At 33.0% G+C, this 23,650-nt stretch overlaps 1 protein-coding gene across 1 annotated transcript; it reads right to left on the reverse strand.

Annotated features, from left to right (window-relative positions):
* Positions 1–6,097: 6,097 nt before the first annotated feature.
* LOC107017351 (F-box/kelch-repeat protein At3g23880-like) lies at positions 6,098–19,697 on the reverse strand. The gene is made up of 3 exons (XM_015217603.1): positions 19,560–19,697; positions 7,791–7,830; positions 6,098–7,524 (listed from the first exon to the last, which is right to left on the reverse strand). The coding sequence occupies exon 3, from the start codon at positions 7,492–7,494 to the stop codon at positions 6,373–6,375; it is 1,122 nt and encodes a 373-aa protein (XP_015073089.1). The 5' UTR covers positions 7,495–7,524; positions 7,791–7,830; positions 19,560–19,697; the 3' UTR covers positions 6,098–6,372.
* Positions 19,698–23,650: the final 3,953 nt, after the last annotated feature.

The raw sequence follows: 23,650 nt of genomic DNA on the forward strand, positions 1-23,650 counted from the left end.
ACTAGATTTAGTTGGTTCATTGGGCAATAGGATTATTGCTTTGGCTCGGTTAAGTAATAGGAGTACTACTCAGTGTGGGATTAGGGTGTTAATATCACAATTGTGGTTGTAAACTGTGTTTCGCTTTTTCTTGAGAAGATTAGTGAAAACAGTTTGAAAATCTTGTTTGACAGGTCGTGATTTTACTCCCATGAGTAAGGAGGTTTCCACATAAAACTCTTGTGCCTGTTTTATATTGTGCTATTTATTTTCTACACTTCTGCACTGTTATTCTTTTGAGGGACCTGGTTCTGTGATCACTGGTGGACGCATACATTCCGAAAAATCTTTTGTAGCTTTCACACAACTCGTTCAGGGACCTTGAGACTCCAGGATTGTAGTCTTCTACTAATTGTTGACTAACTATCTCAATCAAGTCTTGTGATGACAAGAAAATTTCAGAAAAAACCACCCTATTTATACTTTTCAGTAGAAGGGAAGGTCTGAAAGATGAAATGTTTCTAGTCATAACTAATAGTCATTAAATACCTTAAAGTGTATTTAGACATCGTTCAGTGTATTCAACAACCATGATCCATAGTCATCAACAACCATTAAATATCATCAAGTGTATTTGACACCGTTAAGGGTCTCCAACAACGTAACCATGATCAATAGTTATCACCATCCACAAAATATTATTAAGTGTATTTAGATAGTCATTAAGCACTAAGGGTAATCAACAGTCATTAAACATCATCAATAGCTATTAATAACTATTGAACACTATTATTTGCTTCTTTCATCTTCTAAAAAAACAAAGAAACTTGGTATCCTCTTTCTTCTTTTAAGGAAATAGTTTTTTTCTTTTTTAAGCTAATAAGAGTAAACAAGGAATTATTCCTAACATAAAAGAACATACTAACAATCCTTTTCTTTTCCGAACTCGATAAATTAATCATATATAACATGTATCGTGTAACATCTCGCAAATTAAAAAAGCTAGGAAGAAAATAAGAACTAGAAATAGTCATTTTTGGAAATAATGAAAATCTGGGAATTTGATTTAGGCCAAGTGAGTTTTTGGTCAACTTTAAATAGACATAACTTCTATCTCAAGATGAGTTAGGTGTACTTTCATATATGCTTGGAAAGCTCTTGGAATAATCTTTCAAACGCCGCTAAGCTTACGCGATTCCACATTCGTATGAGTGAGTTATTCCCTTCGGAAGTTGGGTTGTTAGATAAAGAAAGTCCATATCCGTATTTTGAAAGGGTAGCTTTTTATTTTGATTCATTTTTGGTAATTACTTTGGGGTCTAAACTGAATTGAGTCAGTTTTCTCTTGTGGAAAAAGAGTTAGGGTTTTGAGAGAAGAGAAAAAAAGAGGAGAAAAGAGAAGAACGTAGATTCGTCGAGATCATCGCGTTGTGGATTTCATCGGGGTGATCCCTACAAGGTATGTGAGATCACATAGCGTTGGCTTAGTTCACCCACGCGCCAATCATGATTCAATTTCAGTGATGTTCTTAGATTTGAAAGTAAATCCTTGAGTTCTTAATGAAATTCATTTGAATTCTTGTGGGTTGTCTTGTTGGAGTTTTCTTGAGATTGATTGATGTTGTTAGTTGTGTTTTTCGAGTAGAATCTGATGTATACTGAGGGTATAAATGATTCCAAGGGTCGTTCGTACAAAGATTTATAATGCAGGGATTAGTAATATTGGGATTAATAGAGCATGGATTATTTTTACCAAGTAGTCGGTTCATTGTTTCCCACATTAACTTGCGTTTGGATTCAAACTGTATAAAAAAAAAACTTATTTCCAACTATACCTTTGAATTGTTATGCAATTGGCTTAAGGTAAATAATTGTTGGACAATATTATCTTTTTTATGACCTTCTAACTAGCTATATATGTGAAGAATAATTTTGTTGTCATGTTTTCCTTTTTAAAATTAAATTATTTGAGAATAGATAATTGTCATCTTATTAAATTGATCTCGTACAAAATGTCAATTTTCAGTTCTTACAAAAATCAACTATCAACTTTTAAAATAAAAAGACGAAAAACAATAGTAAAATTGAATAAACCATCTACATTAACACATAAAAATTACAAGTTGTAATTTTAATATGTATTCAATTTTATAAATTGTTCAAAATACAAATAACTAGAAAACCCCACAAACACACACACACATATCGGTTACGAACTAAAGGTTTCGAAATTGATTTCGCAACTTTGACAAATTTATCAATTTTTCTAGAAAAATGACTAATTTTGGAGTCGTCGCTTAATTTTATTAGGAAAAAAAATAAGAAAAACCATTTAAAAGGGAATTCTGAAATAAAACATCTATATATCTATATAAATGAGGATCATAGAGGAGGTGATGTGGCACCTCTCCATGACCTCCATTCATTTTTTCTATTTTTCTTCTTTTACTTGACATTTTTTCTTATTTTTTTCAATTATTTTTTTCTTATAAACCTATACCTCTTCAATACATAAATTCTATTCTTAAATTAGTATTAACAATATTCATAACTCTCAAACCTTTCATATTCATAACTTCTAATTATTTAATGTGAAAGGTTACATTAACACTATAAAATCACACTAAAATTGTGTGTTATTTTGTAGTCATTTTTGGTTAGAGAATCAGTGGAAGACATGTTACAATATTTGTAAGCTTTGAGGTGCATTATTTTTCAAATATTATTTCATATATTACTTTCAATTAGCAAGTAAGGCTAATATGTCAGCATATTTTCGTTTCTTCTAGATAAATTATTTTGTTTTGTTATCTTTGAGATTCATTTGATGACTAATAATGTATTTGTTATTATTTTTCTCGACTCTTGTATATAGGATGAAATGATAATATCAAGCGATGAAAATTAATGTATTTTGAGCTATATATATTGATTATTTGTCAAAAATAATTATGTAGGAAAATTTATGATTAAATGTAATTTTCCCTTATTCTTTATGAGATATAATATTTTGTTTTGTTAACTTTGAGACTCATTTTAGGACTAATAATTTATTTGTTATTATTTTCTTGACTCTTGTATATAGGATGAAATGAAAATATCCAGATATTGAGATTAATGTATTTTGAGCTATATAGTGATTATTCTTTATTTTTTTAGGTCTTTAAGAAGTAATGTTTCTATTATATTATTTCCTTTTGGACTTATTTATGTTTTGTCAAAAATAATTATATGTGTTTAAATGTAATTTTCTCTTTATTCTTTATCTTTTTCTTCTTTTGGTAGATAATTTTTAACTTATTTAATCAGATATGCCGATTATAGGAGATATATCTATAATGAAAATGGTTATATAATTTTGCATAATTTGAGTATACAAGAAAAATAATTTGATATGTATAATATAATTACAACTCTTTCTTTGTTAAATCATACATTTAATATTATTTATTTGCGTTCATGAAGATACAAATCCTGAGTTTTTCTAAGAAAAATATCTAATTTATTCTCTTTAGACCTCTATATGATTCTTATATAATTTAATTATATTATAATGATAACACTCTTCAAAAATAATAATTTGTTCAGGTGAATTCATCTCTCACTTTTTTATTGATAATATTAGTTTATTGTGTTTGTGACACATAATATTTTAAAACATAAAAGTAGAAAATGAGTAAATAAATATTGATATGTTACTTAAAGAAATACGTACACATACTTTCATAGTCCGGTGAAACAATTTTTTCTAACAAATATGATACAACATATAAGAATGTAAAGTTAATTTATAATTTTGAAAATACACATGGTTTTATTTAAAATAAATTATTTATTGATATGTAAAATTGCAATTCTTTAAGTTTTCATTTTTGTTGTTCTTTTTAGAAGATTTCAAGTTGTTTATTAATAAGTCTTTATATTTTTCATATTTGTTATTTTTCGGGAGTTCTAAAGTTATTTTAAAATTGCAATTAATTTATAATTTTAAAAGTGTAGTTGGTTTCCTACCTTTCTATTTACCTATAATAAAATATTTGTCTCAATAACTCTAATTTGTTTGTCATTTCATTTTCTATAATTAATGTTTTTAATTTGTGTAATAATGTACAAATATTACTCTTATTATGTTAGAAAAGTTCAAAGTCATATTATTAATCCTCTTAATTACTGTGACTTTTTATTCATAGAAATGTATTATATTAAAGGTAATATTTATTTAAAATGTGAAATATACTTTTTAATATTTTGTGTTTAAGCCAAATAAAATTAAAAGAAATAGGAATTTTGGATGTGTCGTTTTCTTTAATCTTTTTTGTGTAGTTAATTCTCTCTTTTGTTCTCTTTGATGTTATTTTCAAATTTTACATTTTTTTCCAATATAAATATCTAAACCTAAGTATAATGATAATAATAATAATAATATATGAAATTTAACTAATTAAGATTGTTAAACTTTATTTAAAATTTAATTATTAAAAAGTTATTAATACAAATATTAAATTAATCTAATGTTGTATAATAAAAATAATTTAAACTTGTGATGACTGGGTGATGACGAGGACAAGTAATAGTAATTGTGGATAATGATTTATAATAGTGTTGGCTAACTATATAGTCATGAATACTAACTATTAATATCAATCCGAGTTACACATTGCCGAAAAAGTATACTAAGAATATAATTAAAAAGATTACAAATAAGCATAAAAGAACAATCAGATTTCAATTTACATAAATATATATAAATTATACTAAGAAAATCTCAAATAAAAAAGAAGAAAATGATCACAAGTTTACATTTAAATAGTTCTAATATTACCCAATTCTTCCCTTATTCTCTATGAAATTTATTTTTAATATTTAACTTTTCGAAGTTCACATATATTTATTTGTTAATAAATTTCATATTTAATCTAAATATTTTTCATAGCTTATGTGATTAACAAAAAATTATTTTATTAAAGTAATTATTGATATTGATATGTAATTTATTTTAATCCTTTTTATAACCGCGTGAAGCGCGGCTAAATACACTAGTTTTAAATAAAACCAGAGTCGGGTAAGGGTTCATGTCATTCTCTAAGGACGCGTTTGTACATCTTAGAAAATCTACTATCGCGCGGTTGACCGACGGATTTAAAAATTTGGCTAATTTTATAAAAAGGTTCCTTAAAAAATCTTGTTCTAAAAATTAGACAAAAATTTCTCGTCACTTGTAAAAAATATCAAGAGTAATCTTAAGTTTTATCCATAGTCAAGTTTTTGAACTATACAATTAATTCAAATGGATTAAAGCTTTTAAATAACTATGAAAGAACATGAAAGGTTTAAGTTATTCTAATAAGCTTAGATTGTTTAACTAAATGAGTTTTGAAAATTTCAATACTAAAAGTAAACAAATAACGAAATAGTAGAGTCATTAAAATACTCCCAAGGATTTATCTAAGTTGGAGAAAAGGTTAACAAAAGTTATGGGTTATGGGAAACATAATAATGAGGAACTCGGATAAGGTTGACTTGAAGAGAGGAAAATATAAGAGAGGGGAGTCCGGTTGGACTCAAACAAGAGGGTTCATGCAAAGAAGATGAAGAAAATGATTGATAAAATTCTTAAATCAATTTTATAATTTTGTTATTTATTACTGTGGATACTCAAAAACACTTCATGAACTCGTTTAGAAATCGAGGTTTCCTCTCATTTTAAATCGAGGAATAGACACAGGCATAGACATGAGGGGTAAATTTTTTCCTGCAGTGAGAATAAGCCAGCAACACAACATACTTTATGAATAAGTGTTGTGCCAAAAGCTACTTTAAATGAGGAGACTGGCACAATTGTTCTTCTGATGAAAATACTTCTCTTTGAATCTCACACTTTTGATGAGAGGAAACCAGTGCTTGCACACATATTTGAAACGGAAGTGACAACCTTGATAGAATATCAACCACAATATCTCTAGGTAAAGGATAATGACCATCCATAGCGGTGGCTGTTTGCTCCCCAATCTTTTACCTGGTAATATTTGATTGGAATAAACAGAATGACACAACTTACAAACATATTGATGTGAAAAGATCTAGAAAACATGCATTATTAATAGAACAAAAGCGCAAGAAAAAAAATCAAGCAGCAGTTTTACCATGTTATCAAACTTAGCAAAAAAAAAAGGGTAAATTATACATTTGGCCAATAATTCAGCAACTAGTCAGATGTATGAAACAAATAAACTTTATGTTCTTATCAATGACCAAAGTATAAATAGGACATGATGAATGATTAGAAGCCAATAACCCAATAATAATAGGTTCATCCAGCGAATATATTAGCACTCGTCCACCAAATAGTTGTACTACTTCATTTGATCGATCAGTATTATCCTAGTCTTGAGACTAATTCCCTTTCGTAATTAGAGCTAGGCTCTCCTGATAAATGAAAACACCACAGCCCATAAGCCTCGGCTGAATTCCAAGATCCGTAACTTGACTTGTTGTAGGGTCATATAGCACCAGCTGTGACGTTTCTCTGAGGTAAAAAACAATCTTATCATTCTCCCAAATACCTTTAGGCAAATGAGCAGCATCTATACGGGGTTGAACAGTTAACACCTTGGACCAACTTCCCTCTTGTTTCATTTCGTATATGGATGTCATACACTTATCACTGACTAACATTGCAAGAGAGTCTCCACGCAGTGTCAGCCTCACCCAGTGTTCACCTGGAATATCTGGGCCTTGCATCTCCCCCAACTGTTGGCTGCCCATGGCAAATGACTGAATCTTGCATATATTATTATCGTCGCTCCTACAAATCCAATAATAAATCCCGTTGAGATATGTGACGGAATAGGGAAAACCTAAGGTAAAACTGGAAGGGAATTGTAGGCTCTTCCATGAGTTATCGCATGAGGAATAGACACAGACAAAATTATGAAGGTAAGCGCGCCGTCTCTGTCCCTGTCCTTGTTCCCGGATCTCAAAGAATACTCGAATCCAAACAACCTTATAATGCTGAGTCAGTTGGTCAAACCCCAATCCAAATTCATGATCATAGTTCCATAAGGAGTGCTCAGTCACAAAAGGCGCAGGAGGCAGAGGTCGGAACTCTCTGGTGGCAGGATTCCACAAACTCAAGCGTTCACCGTGTTCAAAAAAGATTTCCTGCACTAAGAATAAGCCATTAACTGGGCCAGCAAGAATTTTAAAATAATCGACCCTTGGAAGATAAAGGAGAATTTTTTCTTCAGGGGTCACACCCGAAACTATTTTTTCAGGTAGCAAGGAGACTACAGCAGACTGAAAGTCGATGTGTTCTTCCGCTTCAAGTTTCAAGTTGCAAATGAGGAGACGGGAACGATTGTTCTTGTGATGAAAATGCTTCTCTATGAAACTCTCACTTTTGATGAGAGCATACCAGTGCTTGCACACACATTTGAAACGCAAGAGTGGTTCCACTGGCAACCTCAATAAAATATCAACCACAATATCTTCTGGTAAAGGACAATAACAATCCATACTGGTGGTCCGTTGCTCACCAATATTTTACTGGAAATATAAGCACATCTCTCGTTTAGAATAATAAACAGAATGAGACAACTTAGATACATATTGAAAGAGAACGTGTCTAGAAAACATGCATTTAACGAGAGGATCCATTCCCAACATTAGTCCAAAAAACCAATAACATTTGATGATCGATTCTAAAATTATTTATAGTATAGATTCGCATAATCAAGTAGAATGGAACCATAGGAAAAAAAGCTCAAAGAAGATAACAAGCTATAGGAAATATCAGCAGAAGTAAGTCTCACCGTTGAAGGGAGTATTATAATGCAAGGCCAAGATCAGGACCTGCAGCAGAAAAATGAGAGAAAAAATCAAACAGAGCAAAATGAAGTGAGGAAGAGGATTGAATATACAGTGACATTTTACAATGACCTACACACATCATTCCATAAAGATATATAACATACGGACATGGTACTGTATCAAATCTATTGGCCAAATTTTGTTGTACATCTCAGATAACATTGCGCATACTAATTGTAAATGTGGTATTCGTTCTCCTTAGCAGCTTATGTAAATACTAGATCCACCAACAGGCTTGGTTTAATGCAATGATTTTCATTGTAATAGAACTACTTAAACAGTTAAAGTATACTTAACCACCAAAAGCCTCTATATTAACATTGGCAGAACATGGCAACAGAACAAATCATTATCTTTAAATCATTTTGACTATCAAATAGTGGTCAAAAAAACTGTAAAACCAAAAACTAATTCATCTTGAAGTTAAAAGATAGAAGTATTGAAAAAATCCCTTAACTTGGCACAAATTATAAGTTTCATCCTCGAACTATTGATAGGCTTGAAAACACTCATCTACTTGACTAACTAGACTTAGATACAACCCCAACCTACCACAAGACATAACAAGTGGTTTCAAACTGTTGCAGGAGCAAGAGACTCTTAATAAAAAGCCGAGAAAAGCATTGAAAACACACCTAAATTTAACGAGCATTTAGGGTTGTATTTCAAGATCCGAGGTGTATTTAAGTTCATTAAGATGTTTTTAACGTTGTCAATAATTTGGAGATGAAACAACTAATACCATACACTGCGTTAGCAATATTACAATTATTCAAAAGATTTAGTTACTTTGAGCCAAAGTATAACATTTAACATGTGACATTCCTACAACTTTGTTATCCAACTTGGTGACCAAGTATTGCCTTACCAAAGCATTGTCTTTACTTGGTGACCAAGTATCATCTTTACTTGGTGAAAAATTAAGTCACTTATTAGATCAATTGTGACTTCATTAAGTGAGAACATACCAAAGAAAAATAGAACACACTTTCTTTCAGTTGTCTTGCTGATTTTGTAGTATTTATGTTTTGTTGGTTCATGTATCCTCTAATTAATTTAGAGAAGGCTTACTCAAGTAATATTTATATTTATACTACTTAACAATATTATTGTAAGACTTCATTTTTATCTTAGATTTCTCGATTGTAGACATTATGAGGTATGTATTATTTCATTTTTTTTTTGTTTTTAGTTTGCCAATTTTTATTATGTAATTTTTTAAAAACATTGATTTTATGAAATGCAAGTCCTTATTTCAAACTCCTTATAAGTTTTTCGATTGATATGATCCAGAATTCCCTAGCCATGTGAATACTGTGATTTGGGTCTTTTGAAGAAGACCAACAAACAAGAAAAACAGTTGTAGTGTAGATGGATGTTAAAACTGATATTGGACATTAGTTTGATATGTAATTTGATATTGTTCTTTTACTTAGTTTGTCGTTGAAATTTTTATTGTGAATCTAATTGTTATAAGCAAGGTCGTTGAAATTTTTATTGTGAATCTAATTGTTATAAACGCAAGGTCTTGATAGTGAAATTTTCACTCCTCCCATCCTAGCTTGCATACAACATCCATGGACAACCATTTTACACTTGACTCTTACTCTAGTACCCTCAATCACATACTTGCCTAATTCTACTCTCATTCACATACTTGCCTAACACAACTCCTTTTTTTGTAACATATTTTATAATTGCCTCTCTAAATTCCTTTACATTTTAAAATACCAATCCACACTTCCATATTACAATATCACAAGTAGAATCATATATCACTCTATCACTCTTCTTTCTCCCTCTTAAACTCCCTCCTTCAAGTTCACATCAGAAATAGGTTCTTCTTCATCACTTTGAAAACTATCACAATTAGAACTGTCATAGTATGGCTCATCCTCTGTTAGTTTATTTTTTGAATTTTTTTCTTTTGCCTTTTTCAATATTTTCATACCCTCATCAAGTTCAAGTTCACCTAAAAAACCTTTTGTTTTTTCCTTCTTCTTTCTCCTCCTACTTTCTCTAAACTTTCTCACATCTTCCTTAACAATCCTCAACTTCTCATGCACATCACTTCCATAGTCAATAGAGTGGTCAAAACAAATAGAATTATTGTCTATATCTTCCTCTGCATTTTCTTGGCACTTGGTTCAACTTTTTCTTGAATAGAAGGTTTAGTTTTTTGTTGGACAGTTATTCAACTTCTTCTTCAGTATCAGTCCAGCATATTGAAAAATTAACATCATCAGTTGCTTCTTGGACACCTACAACCCCATCATTCTCAACTTTTTCACTAGATGGAAAGGAAGAATAGAAACCTAACCGTAGATATGGTCTTTTTGGTTGTGCAGTTAAAAACCATCAGATTTCCCATGTGCACTAAAAGACTCACCCACTTAACTTAAATATTGACTAATTTGACCTTCAGTTGAACCGACATCCTCCAGAATAGTGTCATGACACATATTAATATCAATTGTGTCCCATCATGCATAAATAATGCAATGTTACAAATGCCGATGTCATTTTTTAATTCCACCAGATCACCCCCTAGAGATGGAACGGCATAATAACTTCTAATCCCAAAAGACAGCATAATCTGCAAGTCAGGTATTGACAAATGATCTTCATCCACATTCTCAACATATTCAGTCCTACCCCAAACATATATTGGACCTACCTCACTCACGAAGATACCCCCAAATTTGAACCTTAAATTTAGGTACTTAGTAGTCATAGTGTCAACCTATAACCACAATAATAATCAATATATTGTACAAGGAAACAACAGCAAAACATATGCAACAACAGCAAAACAGAGGCAACAACACCAAAACAGAGACAACAAGGAAAACAAAGGCAACAAAGTATCTATTGTGTCCCCATCATGCATAAATAATGCAATGTGGCAATGTCATGTCATTTTTCAATACCACCAGATCATCCCCTAGAGATTCTAGAGATATTTTTAGGACTTGTAGAGATATTATGTACTCTTTTTTAATAGAAACTCTATTCTGGTAATCTTTGTAGATAGGACGATATTAGTTCTTTCCATATATTGTAACTTAGTTGTAGTTATATGTACATGTCTCCTTTTAAAAATAATATAATACAAAAAATAAATATTATGTTCAAGATTCGAACTTGGTATCAGAGTCATTGGCAAATCAGATGCTTCTAACTCTACCCCGATTATCATTCAATCTGAAAATTCCTCTTTCAGTTCAGGACTTGTTCTAAATCAAACAAATTATGATGTGTGGTCTCCAATAATAGAGATGCATAATGTTGAAAAAGAAAAACTCTCCTTTCTTTATGGGAATACACAACCACCTATTAAAAAAGATGAAGGATATGAGAACTGGTACACAGACAATCAAAAGGCTAAGAGGTGGTTGTTGATGTCTATGTCTCCTGAGATTATGAAGCGATATATTTGCTTACCTACTGCTCGAGCAATATGGAAAACTCTGTCAACAGCCTTCTATGATGGAGCAGATGAACTACATGTCTGCACTTTGAATCAAAAAGCTTATTCTGGCAAACAAAATGGCAGATCTCTCTCTTCCTACTATGGAGAATTGATTGAATTTTTGTGTGAGTTGGATCACTATGATAAGGTGATCATGGAAAATGAGAAGTATTCCAGTTCTTACCGCAAGTCTGTTCAACGACAAAGGGTGCACATCTTTCTTGCTGGTTTGGATGGTGAATTTGAACAGTTTCGTGTGGAAATCTTAAGGAAGGGTCCTATTCTAGAATTAGAAGAATGTTACTCAATGGTTCGTCGTGAATCTATTCGGCATGCAACAGTGAATAGAGATCTTGAAAAATCTGAAGCAGCAACCATGGTGAGCAAATATAGATCTAATCAAAATCGACCAGATCGAATGAGGTCTAAGGGTATCAAGGCCACTTATAAGTGAACTCATTGTGATAAGTCAGGGTACACAAAATATCATTGTTTTGAAATAATGAGATATCCAGAATGGTGGGATCATAACCTTAAGAAAGAGAAATGCAAGCAAGAGTTCCGTTGCTGTAATTGTAGAAACAAATGCCAAGGAATATGTTGCTTGACAATCCACAGCCTTGGTAGTAACGAGTGGTAACAATGGTAAGGATTTTAATTCATCTGCACTTGTTTCTAATAGTACATGGATAATTGATTTCGGAGCTATGGATACATGACATTTGATTCTAGACAAGATTCATCTCTTAAACCATCATCACAAAAGTATATTTCCACCGCGAATGGTTCTTCGGAACCTATCAATGGGGAAGAATCTTTGTCTCTCATTAATAATTTAATTTTAGACAGTGTCTTAGTAGCTCCATCGTTGGACTGTAACCTTTTGTCTGTTTCTCAAATTACCACTACTCTATCTTGTGTTGTGATATTTTGGCCTGACTATTGTGTGTTTAAGGACATCCAGACGAGAAAGACGATTGGTTATGGTACTAGACGAGAGAAGTTCTATTACTTGAATTTGGAGTCAAAATGTTCTAATCAGTTGCGCCAAGCTTTATCGGTTGATGCGTTTAGCTGTGAGGACAAAACAAGGAAATATGATATTTGGCTATGGCATCCACGATTCGGACATGCTTCTTTTGGATATCTTAATAAATTGTTTCCTGAGTTATTTACAAAATTTGATTTTTCTGATTTCCATTGTGATGTTTGTGAACTTTCAAAGAGTCATCGTGTCCATTTTTCACTAAAAATGAATAAAAGTTCAATTTTTTATGATTATACATTAAGATGTGGGTTCCATCCAAGGTGAATACTTCGGGTGGATCTCATTGGTTTGTTACTTTTATAGATGATTGTACTAAAATGACTTGGTGTGTTTGATGAAGTTCAAAAGTGAAGTAAATTTGTTGTTTCAAAAGTTTCATAAAATGATTTGCACTCAATATATTGCTCAAGTAAGAGTTCTACGTAGTGACAAAAGGAGAGAGTATTCCAGCTGTGAACTTAAGTGATATTCAGAAACACATGGAATTGCTCATCAAACTAGTTGTCCTAATACACCCCAACAAAATGGGGTAGCCGAAAGAAAAAATCGTCAGTTGTTAGAAGTTGTTCGTGCTCTATTGATTGAAGCTCATCTGCCAAAATGTTATTGGAGAGAAGCACTCAGTTGTGCAACATATTTAATTAATCGAGTGCCTTCTAGCATAATTAACTTTGAAACACCATCTTAAGCTATTGCTGAAGCGGTGATTGCACCGGCAGTCCTAAATTTGACTCCTCGTGTTTTTTGTTGTATAGCATTTGTACATTTTCATAAGCATCAACGCAGTAAGCTATCCCCTCGTACACTGCGGAGTGTTTTCTTGGGATATGTTACTCATCAAAAGGGGTACAAATATTTTTATCCTCCAAGTCAACGAATGTTTGTTACAATGGATGTTGTTTTTCATGAAGAGTCTATGTATTTTTCTAATGAAACAAAACTCAAAGGGGAGGACGTGAAGGATATTTTGTCTCTAAATTATGAAAATTGGATATTTTCTACACCTAGTAACCAAGTTGTAGATGAATCAAATTTTAGTGATGGTGAACATCAAGAAATGAGACATAACCAAGATATGGTAGAATCCGATTTGGGTAATGTTGAAAATCAGGAAATAGATAAAGAAGATTTGGGTGCTACAGGAACTCAAGAAATTAGATAAGTTAGTCCAATATCACATGAACCCCTCACCCAACAAGCAACTGATGTACCAAATCAATCGTCGCCAACTCATAATGTTTCTGATTTTGTACCTGAACCATCAGTCAAACAACTACCACCACCACACAATAGAGGTCTTCCTAAACCCACCTACGAACCAGAAATTTCTGGTAGGACTAGATACCCATTGAGCCATTTTGTGTCTAATCATCATTTGTAGAAATCGAATAAGTCATTTTAAATCAATTATCTATTCCTAACAATGTGCAGGAAGCCTTAACTGATCCCAGGTGGAAAGTAACTATAGATGAAGAGATGAAATTCTTGAAAAAAAATGATACATGAGAACTTGTCAATTGTCCACTAAGAAAGAAAACAATTCAATGTCGATGGGTGTATACATTCAAGTACAAAGCAGATGGTATGATAAAATGATTCAAAAAGAGGTTGGTGGCTGAGGGATATACATAGACTTATGGAATCGACTATACTGAGACATGTGCACCTGTTGCAAAAATCAACACAGTTCAAGTGCTATTATACTTGGCTGCAAATTTTGATTGGCCAGTACAAATTTGATGTGAAAAATGTTTTTCTACATGGTGAATTGTCTGAAGAAGTTTATATGGACTATCCTCCAGGGTAAGGAATATCGAGATCACATGATCATAAAGTATGCAGATTGAAGAAATCCCTTTTTGGACTGAAACAATCACCAAGAACGTGGTTTGAAAAATTCATCAAATTTACGAAGGCATTTGGCTATACTCAAAGCAACACTGATCACACTGTTCTTGAAGACACAACTGTAACACTTCTAAAATCCAAGACGTGTTCTAGAGCCTAACATAAGTGTCATAAGATTTAGAAACAGTTTTAAAGTCCATTTTAATGAATATAAGTCATTTAGGGATTTTAGAAACGAAAACGTCCAAGAACGTCCATGACGTCTGAAAACTAGTTCAAGGAGATACTAGAGTTCCTTAGCCTATTTGACTAGATTTTAGGAGTTGAAAATTCATGAAATTTAGTGGAAGGGTGTCTAACATGTGTTTAAGTTGATTCATGGTCGAAACTCCTGGGTACGACTCTACAGGGACCAACCAAGGGCCCTTGAGGAGGACCCTTGCATTTTGGGGTCAAAAGCACTACCTGGATAGTGTGCATCCATGAAGAGAGTCAATGAGGCGTGTGTAGATCGACGGGGTGTCGATGTCATCCGTCAACCAACACTTAGCCATTTTGGCTAATGGTCCATTTGGACCAGTCACTGAACTTACCTACGGATGCGCAGCACGGAAGGGTGTCAGTCGTCGACTCACAGACGGACCGTTGGTCGAGGTCTCGTATGTGAGGGCTGAGATTTTCTGCACATTTTAAGTTAGTTCTAATTAATTAATTAATTAAAGGGTTATTTAATTAGTTGGTGGATTAGGGAGGTCTAATTATCTTAGTTAACAACCTATATAAAGTCCTAACCTAATTAAGACTGACTAAAATCTCATAACTCACAAACCCAAACTCTCTTCTTTCTCTCTCTAGTGAAGAACTCCATTGAAGACCAAGCTAGGGGAAGGTTTAAGGGATGCAAAGAGTCAATTTTCACCATCAATATTCATCAATTAGTAAGGTATGGATCTAATTCACCTTTGAGACCTCTTTCCTCAAAGGGTTCCATCAAATTGATTTCAGAAGTTGAGTTTTCACGTGGATTTCATCCAATCTCGAAATTGATGTTATGAATTGATTTGTTTATTATTTATTTTGGGTATTATGAATATATTAACATGTATTTTAACTTTATTATGATATATCTTGATGGTTTGGTCTAGTTTGTCGAAGATGACATTTACCCCTTAACCCTATGTTATGATCTTGATATGAATTAGGTTATATTGGTTCAATTGACTTGGTTATGGGTTTAATTACTACTAGATGATGTTGTTATACTAAAAATGAATGAATTATGGTGATTTATAGTCATTTCATGCTAGTTCTTGAGAAGTGATCTAGGTCATAGAGTATGTTGTAAGTTTGACCTAAGTATTTTGTCTTAAGCTATGATCTAGTATTGAATTGTGATGTAGTGATTCTTCTAGCCTTGTTATCATGTTGTTCATTGAATTATGATGATGTTATATCCTAATTGGGTTGAATTAAGGGTTGATGGTAAGACCTTGATGATGAATTGTGAAGGAGACTTGGTAAGTCTTATGATCCCTATCCTTTACTTCAAATTATGGTTAATTGTGATTAAGTCATGATGTTGTATTGGAGTATGCCTTGTATTAGGATTGATAGGGCGGTATGATGTTGAATTGAAATGTCTTGACTATGATTTTTGAGGTGTTGGCTTAAGATGTATATGTTATAAGGATGGTGAATGATTTACCAATGTGCGTTATCATGATATGAAAATGTTAATGTGCTAACCTCACCTATATGAATTATAATGAAAGGACAATACTCATGCAATTCCTATTGAACTATGATGATGATGATGTTTATACTAAGGTTAGACCTTATGACCTATAATAGGCTATGATGATTAATAAAGACATTTCAAAAGAGACTCTAGCTTAGCACCGAGTGAACTGGAGTGAGGAGTGTCCCTTCCCACATAGGGAAGGTAGGATCACTAATGTACTCTTGAGATTGATACTACAATGCATGTAGCATAAAGAGGGTCCCAACTATATATCCTAGTTCTTGAACTATGTTGCCCCATAGGAATACTAGCTAGTGGATCCACGTAGTTGCTATGTTCATGTTTTGGTACTATCTTAGCAAGTAGTCCGTCTTCTTTCGGTGTAGGGTTCCATGACACCGGATTCCACATTAGATCATGTGATCTATGTCGGTTAGGGAAGATGTTCCCAAAAGGTAAAATTAACTAAAGGAATGAACTCTAACTAAGATAACCTAAGGGGTCTAGCTTAGTCTAGGTAGGGTTATGGGACTCTACCTAAACATTGCACTAGTTATCCTTGAGGGGAGTCTTAGGAGGATGTTCTTATGTATGAATATGCTTATGATGATATATGATATGTATATTATGAACTTACACATTGTTGATACTATATGTTAATTAGTTTCACTTATGAATATGTGTTGGTCTACATTGTTAAAGTAAAATGATATGTACTCTTAAATTCTATGCTATGTGAAGTAAGATGTTGGTCATGTTTCTTGTTGGGTTACTTGATTGATTAAGTTTATGAGGCTTTACTTGGTCATTGCACTTGTGACTTGATAGGGTTCATGGGTAAGTGTATTGCTTTTGTTAGGATGAAATGTACTCTTATTCATGCTTGTTGCTATTATAAATTGATGAAAGAGTTACTTGACTATGTATTCAATTATATGATATGCTTGTTGATTTGACTAGACTTGATGTTGTTGTTCTTGTGATGTACATACCTATGACCTAATGAACATGTCCCATTGGTTGGTATGGTCTTGTTAAATGTGCATAAAGGTTTTTAATGAAAAGTGCATACTTATTGAAATGTCCCTTTTCTTAGCATGATTTCAAAGTATGTGTGCATATGGTCTCATACTTAGTACAAGTAGTGTACTAACCCCATCTTCCTTTTCCCCAACACTTTAGGTTTCGATCATTGAAGAGCTTTTGAAGACGACTTTGAAGAAGACTTGAAATTCTTGATCATCCAAGTTGGGTAGGTCCTCACTTTCTGAGGGTGATGCCACTATCAAGCCTATGATGTTATTTTTAGTATTAAGACTCTTATGCTTCTTTCCTTTTCATTTGAGTACTAAAGGTTGTATGACCTATATGTGGTCTTATTGAATTGATGTATGGGCTAGGCCCAATTTGATATACTCTTGTTAGATGATTATGAGATGAGACAACTATTTTAAGACTATGTTATATTCTATATATCTATGTGCAATAGAAGTAGAAGACTAAGTAATCTTTATATACAAAGAGTCTATGTATACTCGATATATATATACTATGTGTGTAGAGGTCTATGTAAACCTCTGAGTAGAAGTAATAAAAAGTTTTAAATTTTCCTCTAAATTTGACCTATGAATGTAATGATGTAAGCTAAGAGGCTAGTCTTAGTCCTCAAAGAGGATGACGACGCTGGTTACGTCTAGGGTGTATTCCCGGATGTGACAATAACAAGGTAACCTTATTGTATATATTGATGACATGGTGGTCACTGGAAATGACTCTGAAGAAAGGAAAGCTCTCAAAAGCTACCTCTCTAAAGAATTCGAGATGAAGGACCTTGGTCCATTAAAGTTTTTCCTTGGAATTGAAGTGTCAAGATCATCTAAAAGAATTTTCTTATCCCAAAGAAAATATACTTTAGATTTGTTAAAAGGAAACTGACATGAAAGCTTGCCAACATGATGATACACATGTACGTTGAAGAAGGCATGATATTAAGTGTTGAACCTGATCAAATCTCATAGGAAAATTGATGTACCTAACACACACACAAGAGCAGACCTTGCTTATTCTTTAAGTGTGGTAAGTTAATTATGTGCACCTTGTAATATTTGAAGTCTGCTCCAGCAAAGGGAATTTTGTTCACAAAATGTACAGATCCTGGGTTGGAGCTATGATGATAGACGGTCTACTTCGGGATATTTTTCTTTTGTGGGAGGAAATCTTGTTACATGGAGGATAAAAAAACAAAAGGTTGTTGCTCACTCAAGTGCGGAGGCGGAATTCAGAGGAATGGCACTTGGAAAATGTGAAGCATTATGGTTGAGACTTCTCTTAACAGATTTGGTTTATCCATCTAAGGCACCAATCCAACTATATTGCTATAATAAGGCTGCATGTGATATTGCACACGATTCGGTACAACACGATCATACCAAGTATGTAGAAGTAGACAGATTTTTCATCAAGGAAAAGTTGGATGGAAAGATATTAGAGTTACCCAAGATTCATCGGAGGACCAATTGGTTGATCTTCTTACTAAAGCAGTTTTCGAGTAAAATGTTCTCCAGGTTTGAGAGCAAGTTGGGCATGTTCGACATCTATGCACCAACTTGAGGGGGAGTGTAGAGATATTTTTAGGACTTGTAGAGATACTTTGTAATCTTTTAAAAAAGGAACTCGATTATAGTAATCCTTGTAAAATAGGAAGATATTAGTTCTTTCCATATATTGTAACTTAGTTGTAGTTATATAAGCATGTACATGCATCCTTTGAAAAATAATAGAATACAAAAAAGAAATATTTTGTTTAAGATTTAAACTGGAACTGCATAAGTTTTTCCTAACTCACTAATCCCAAAAGACATAGCATAATCTGCAAGTTCAGGAATTGACAAATGATCTTCATTCACATTCTCTACATATTCAGTCCTACCCCCAACATATACTGGACCAACCTCACTCACCAAGATACACCCAATTTTGAACCTTAAATAGAGGTACTTAGTAGTCATAGTGTCAACCTATAACCACAATAATAATCAATCTATTTTACAAGTCAACAACATCAAAACATATGCAACAACAGCAAAACAGAGGCAACAACACCAAAACAGAGACAACAACAGGCAAATAGAGGCAACAAAACCAAATTTTACTCATAAGCATACAATTATACAAGGAAATTATAATACTTAACAATACAAAAACATAATAGATGAATTGGAACCCTAAAACCCTAAAATATTGATTTTACTCAACATCATACAAACATACATAAGGAAATTACAAAAAAAAACTCAACATTCAAAAATACCAAAATAGAATATTGAAATCAAAACCCTAGAATCTTAATTTTACTAAATAGCCCTAATTTATTTGAACTAATTACCAGAAACCCGAATACTCTGGCATACATAAGCTGAACAGTTCATAATAATGCATTCTTAAGTGAAAATTCTAGTTGAAAACTATCAAACCCCTATTGGAAGATCAACCGGAAACTCAATCGGAAATATGAAGACCTAGTCGAATTATGGCAACATCTTAAACGAAAAATAAGGAAAAATTTAAATGATACAGTAAAGGAATCAAACAGTAGCACTTACTTGCTAAGAATTTCAGACAATTTTGAAATTTAATCGAACAATGTCAAGTCTAAGAAGACCCAAATCCAGAAAGATTTCTGCGTAATTTGCCCTTTACTCCGTCGATTACACTTCTTAGATAGCCAAAAGCTTTGAAATTTTCAAGAACTTCTCGTCGTCGATTACACTTCTTGGAGCATAGTGAGAAGTTTTGAGCTTAACGAGAAGCTAAGTCTAAAAGTTTTAGGTTAGAAGAATTGATATTTATTTTTGCCATATTTATTTCTCTAGGTGGCTAATATTTATCCAGCTGAAAGTCCACATCACCACTTTTGTCAACCTGTCACGTGTGTGTAGTCACGATTGGAGCAGGTGGACAATAAAGGTGTACGCGATGGAGGAATAAACAAGTTTGAGGGTGATTAAAACAGAATATAGTTTAGGTGGACAATGAATAAAAAGCTTCAAGTTCATGGAGGTAATGAGCAATTTTGCCTTTTAAGAAAGTAAGATCTTTGATTAGATTTTTGCTGAGATAATAAATTTTTTTGAAAAGTAACAAAAATTATTTTATAGAAGCTAAAAAGGTAGAAAGATAATTTTGAGAAAAAAATGCACTTATAAGTATTTTTATTAGTTTGGTGAAACTAATGATTAATCAATTATTTTTTAGATTTTGGTTAAACAAAAATTACTTTTTACAAAAGTATAAATTTAAAAATATTTTTACTAAAGGCACTTTCCAAAATAAAATGATTTTGGAGTCTAGTCAAATATCAGTTGTGTTTCTACAATACCTTTTAAAACACTTTTAAGAAAAATATACTTAAAACACCTTAAATTGTTTGATTAAACGGGAAAGGGTCATATATACCCTTGAACTCTTAAAAAAAGGGGCATATGTACCCTTCGTCATACTTTGTTGATATATTTTCCCTTACCATCCAACTTTGGGTCCATATCTTCCCTTGTACGGTTAACTGTTGTGTCACCATTTTTATTAGTCTATGTGGCACCTAAATGGAGCCTATGTGGCTCCATGTGTATATATTTTTAATAGTAATTAAATTTTCCTTTCTATTTAGTATTCTATCCGACCCATTTAGTAAAATCCGATCCAACCAAAATAAAAATACATTAACCCATTTAGTGATTGACTTATGGTCTAAGGGTATCACCATAAAAAGACATTACAATGATATTGCTAAAGATTTGTTGAAAGGAGCCTTTGATTTACAGGAATCATTAGTGATGCTAGGGAAGCTGCAACAAGCTTCACTAACATATGGAAAAGTTAAAAAAGATGAAGAAACAGAAAGATAAGCCTGAACTTAATGGAATACCTATCTAAAGAACCAAGTCTGAAAGGATTTCAAAACACAAGTTAAACAGGCTTGAGTTTCAAAAACCAAGATTTTTTATTGACGGGGATTGTTTTGATGAGCTTAGGGAAGTCATAAGAGATAACTTTGTGTGGCACCTCAAAAATGACTTAGGTGAAGTTAGAGCCTAACATGTTTGTCATAATAACCTAAGGTCCTAAAATAGTTTATAATGTGGTATTGAGGCAGTGTCTAAAGTATTAGGTGAATAGGAAATCAAATGTCAAGAGATGACCAACACGTTCGACGACTAGTCACCTATGTGCCTCATGTGTTGTTATGCGCCTATATATGTGTTTTGTCAGTTAATGAGGTTCTTATATGAGTTATTATAGTGTTTATAGGCAGTGTGTCATGTTTCATGAAGTTTGGAGGTCAAACGTCCAAGAACGTTCATGTCGTTCGAAAGGTTTGCCTTAAAATGACCTTGTGTTTCTTAGCATGTTTCGTCAAATTTTACATGTTCATTTTTGATGAAATTGATATGAGAGGTCCTAAACTCGTATACAAACATATTCAAGTTGGAAATGTCTGGGCAAAAGTCCCCAAGGACCATCTAAGGGTCCTTGAGGAAGGACCCTTCCTAGAGCCAAAGGCTGTCAAGACCAGCCCCAATCGACTGAGGCAAACGACGACTCGTTGGCCAGTCAAAGCCCCGTCGATGGGATTTGTTGGTCAAGACTTATCCTAGGGATCCAAGATCCCTATGGACAGTCTCAGTCCCAAACGACGGCCAGACAGGACTGTCCGTTTGTGGACAAAGGGTTCTTCTGTGGACAAGTCGTTGATGGGTCTGTTCCTGTGCAGCTTCACTGTAAGTTGCAAGGATGAATTGGTAAATTGATCCAACGTTCAAATAAGAGTTTGGGAGGTTACTTAGGGGTATTTTATTTTAAGTGGGTTTAGAAGTCCTAAAATACCTAGATAAATTCATTCTTCCAAATCAAAACCCCAAAATCTCTAAGAAATTCTCTAGAACTCCATTGAAGTCAAAACTCAAGGAAGATCTTGGATTGGAGATTTGAGTGGTGATTATTCATCAATTTCATGAATTAACATTATTGAGGTATGGTTTTTGATCCTTGAAACTCTAGTCATCAAGGAGCCCAAAATTGAAAGATATTTCCAAAGTTTTCTAAAGATGAACTTGTCCAATTTTATGATCTATCAGTGGGTTCTTGCATTAAAGGTTTTGAATCATTATATATTGATTATATTTATATTAATTAGATGATTTTAACTCAATTAACCTATGAACCCATGTAATTGATGAACCATAGTTTTTTACTACTTTATGGTTGACTTGATATTGTCTTAATGCTTATGAATTCTAGTATAGTTTCTATGGGCTATTGAATGATGTAAGGATTGTATTCAATTGATGTATAGGTTGTATTAGATTCATAAATTTATATAGAATTGACCTAGATTCATTGAGTATTATAGTTTTTGTATTGAATTGATGTTCATGGCCATGGGTAAGGGCTTTTTTGTATTGAATTGGATGATTTAGCTATGGATTGAAGTGGTGAGAATGGATTGGTGGTATGTTGCCCTATTTATACTTATTTTATGTAATTTAGCTCTTGTATTATGTTGTGATTGGTATGGTCCACTTATGGTGGCGGTGCTATGTGAATGATGTGGTCTTGTCGACATCACTTTATGTATTATGATGATCATGGTCTTGTCGGTAATTACTTGATATATAATGATGATTTGTGTAGTTGATTTATATGAAGTATGATCACATCTATCTACATGTGAGTAACGTGAAAGTATGTGTTCTTCTATTGATTTTGTTAGGTGATCATGTTAGACTATGACTATGTCCTTATGTGTGTAGTCTTAGAGTTAATGTATAATTATTCCTACTTGACAATATGAGTCTATGAGTGGTTATATTGATGATGTTATAGTAGTGTATAGTGTGACTTATAGATGATAATGGTTATTCCTATGTGCTTCTAGAATGATATGCAATATGTGCTAAAGTGAAGTATTGGTGTCTTGTGTGGTTGACTTGTGTCCCTTACTTGATACATGTATGAATGTGAATATGATATGTCTTGACTTAGAATGCTAAAGCCTATTAGTCTTGTATGTATGAGACCTTGAATGATTCTAAGAAGGTCCTTTATGTGAAACCTTAAACCTAGTGGTAAGGTTATGAACCTTGAAGTCGAAAGTCGTAAGCCGTAACGGTATCCTTCTTGTAATGAATGATGGACTTAAGGTTGGTTGGCTGGAATGGCATCATATCATCCTTAGGAAAGTCATTAAGATGGACTTAAGGTTGGTTGTATGGAATGGCATCATATCATCCTTAGGAAAGTCATTAAGCTATCTTCGTCTCCATTGTAAGGCAGCCCTAGGGGACCTCTTTGGTAGGGTGAATGTGATTGAGTGATAAACTAGATATGTAACCCCTTCATATGATTCTTTAATGCGAATTACTCTATGAGAACAAAGGCTAGCACCAAGCGAGTATGGTTTGGGAAGTATCTCTAGTGAAGAACGAGACTAGAGTACAAGGAAACCCTTCATATTCCTTAAATATGTGCCTACATGGGATGTGTCCAAGTTCGACCATTGGCAAGTAGAACACCCTCCATCGGAGTAGGTTACAACTCCAGATTCCATGCTTTGCTACCATGATCTATGTCGGTTATTCCATATTCTCATCATATGGGTTTCTTACTAGTATCGAAGAAGTTCTATGAAGTTTAG

Source organism: Solanum pennellii, chromosome 4 (genome assembly GCF_001406875.1).
Source record: "Solanum pennellii chromosome 4, SPENNV200".
NCBI classification, from domain to species: domain Eukaryota; kingdom Viridiplantae; phylum Streptophyta; class Magnoliopsida; order Solanales; family Solanaceae; genus Solanum; species Solanum pennellii.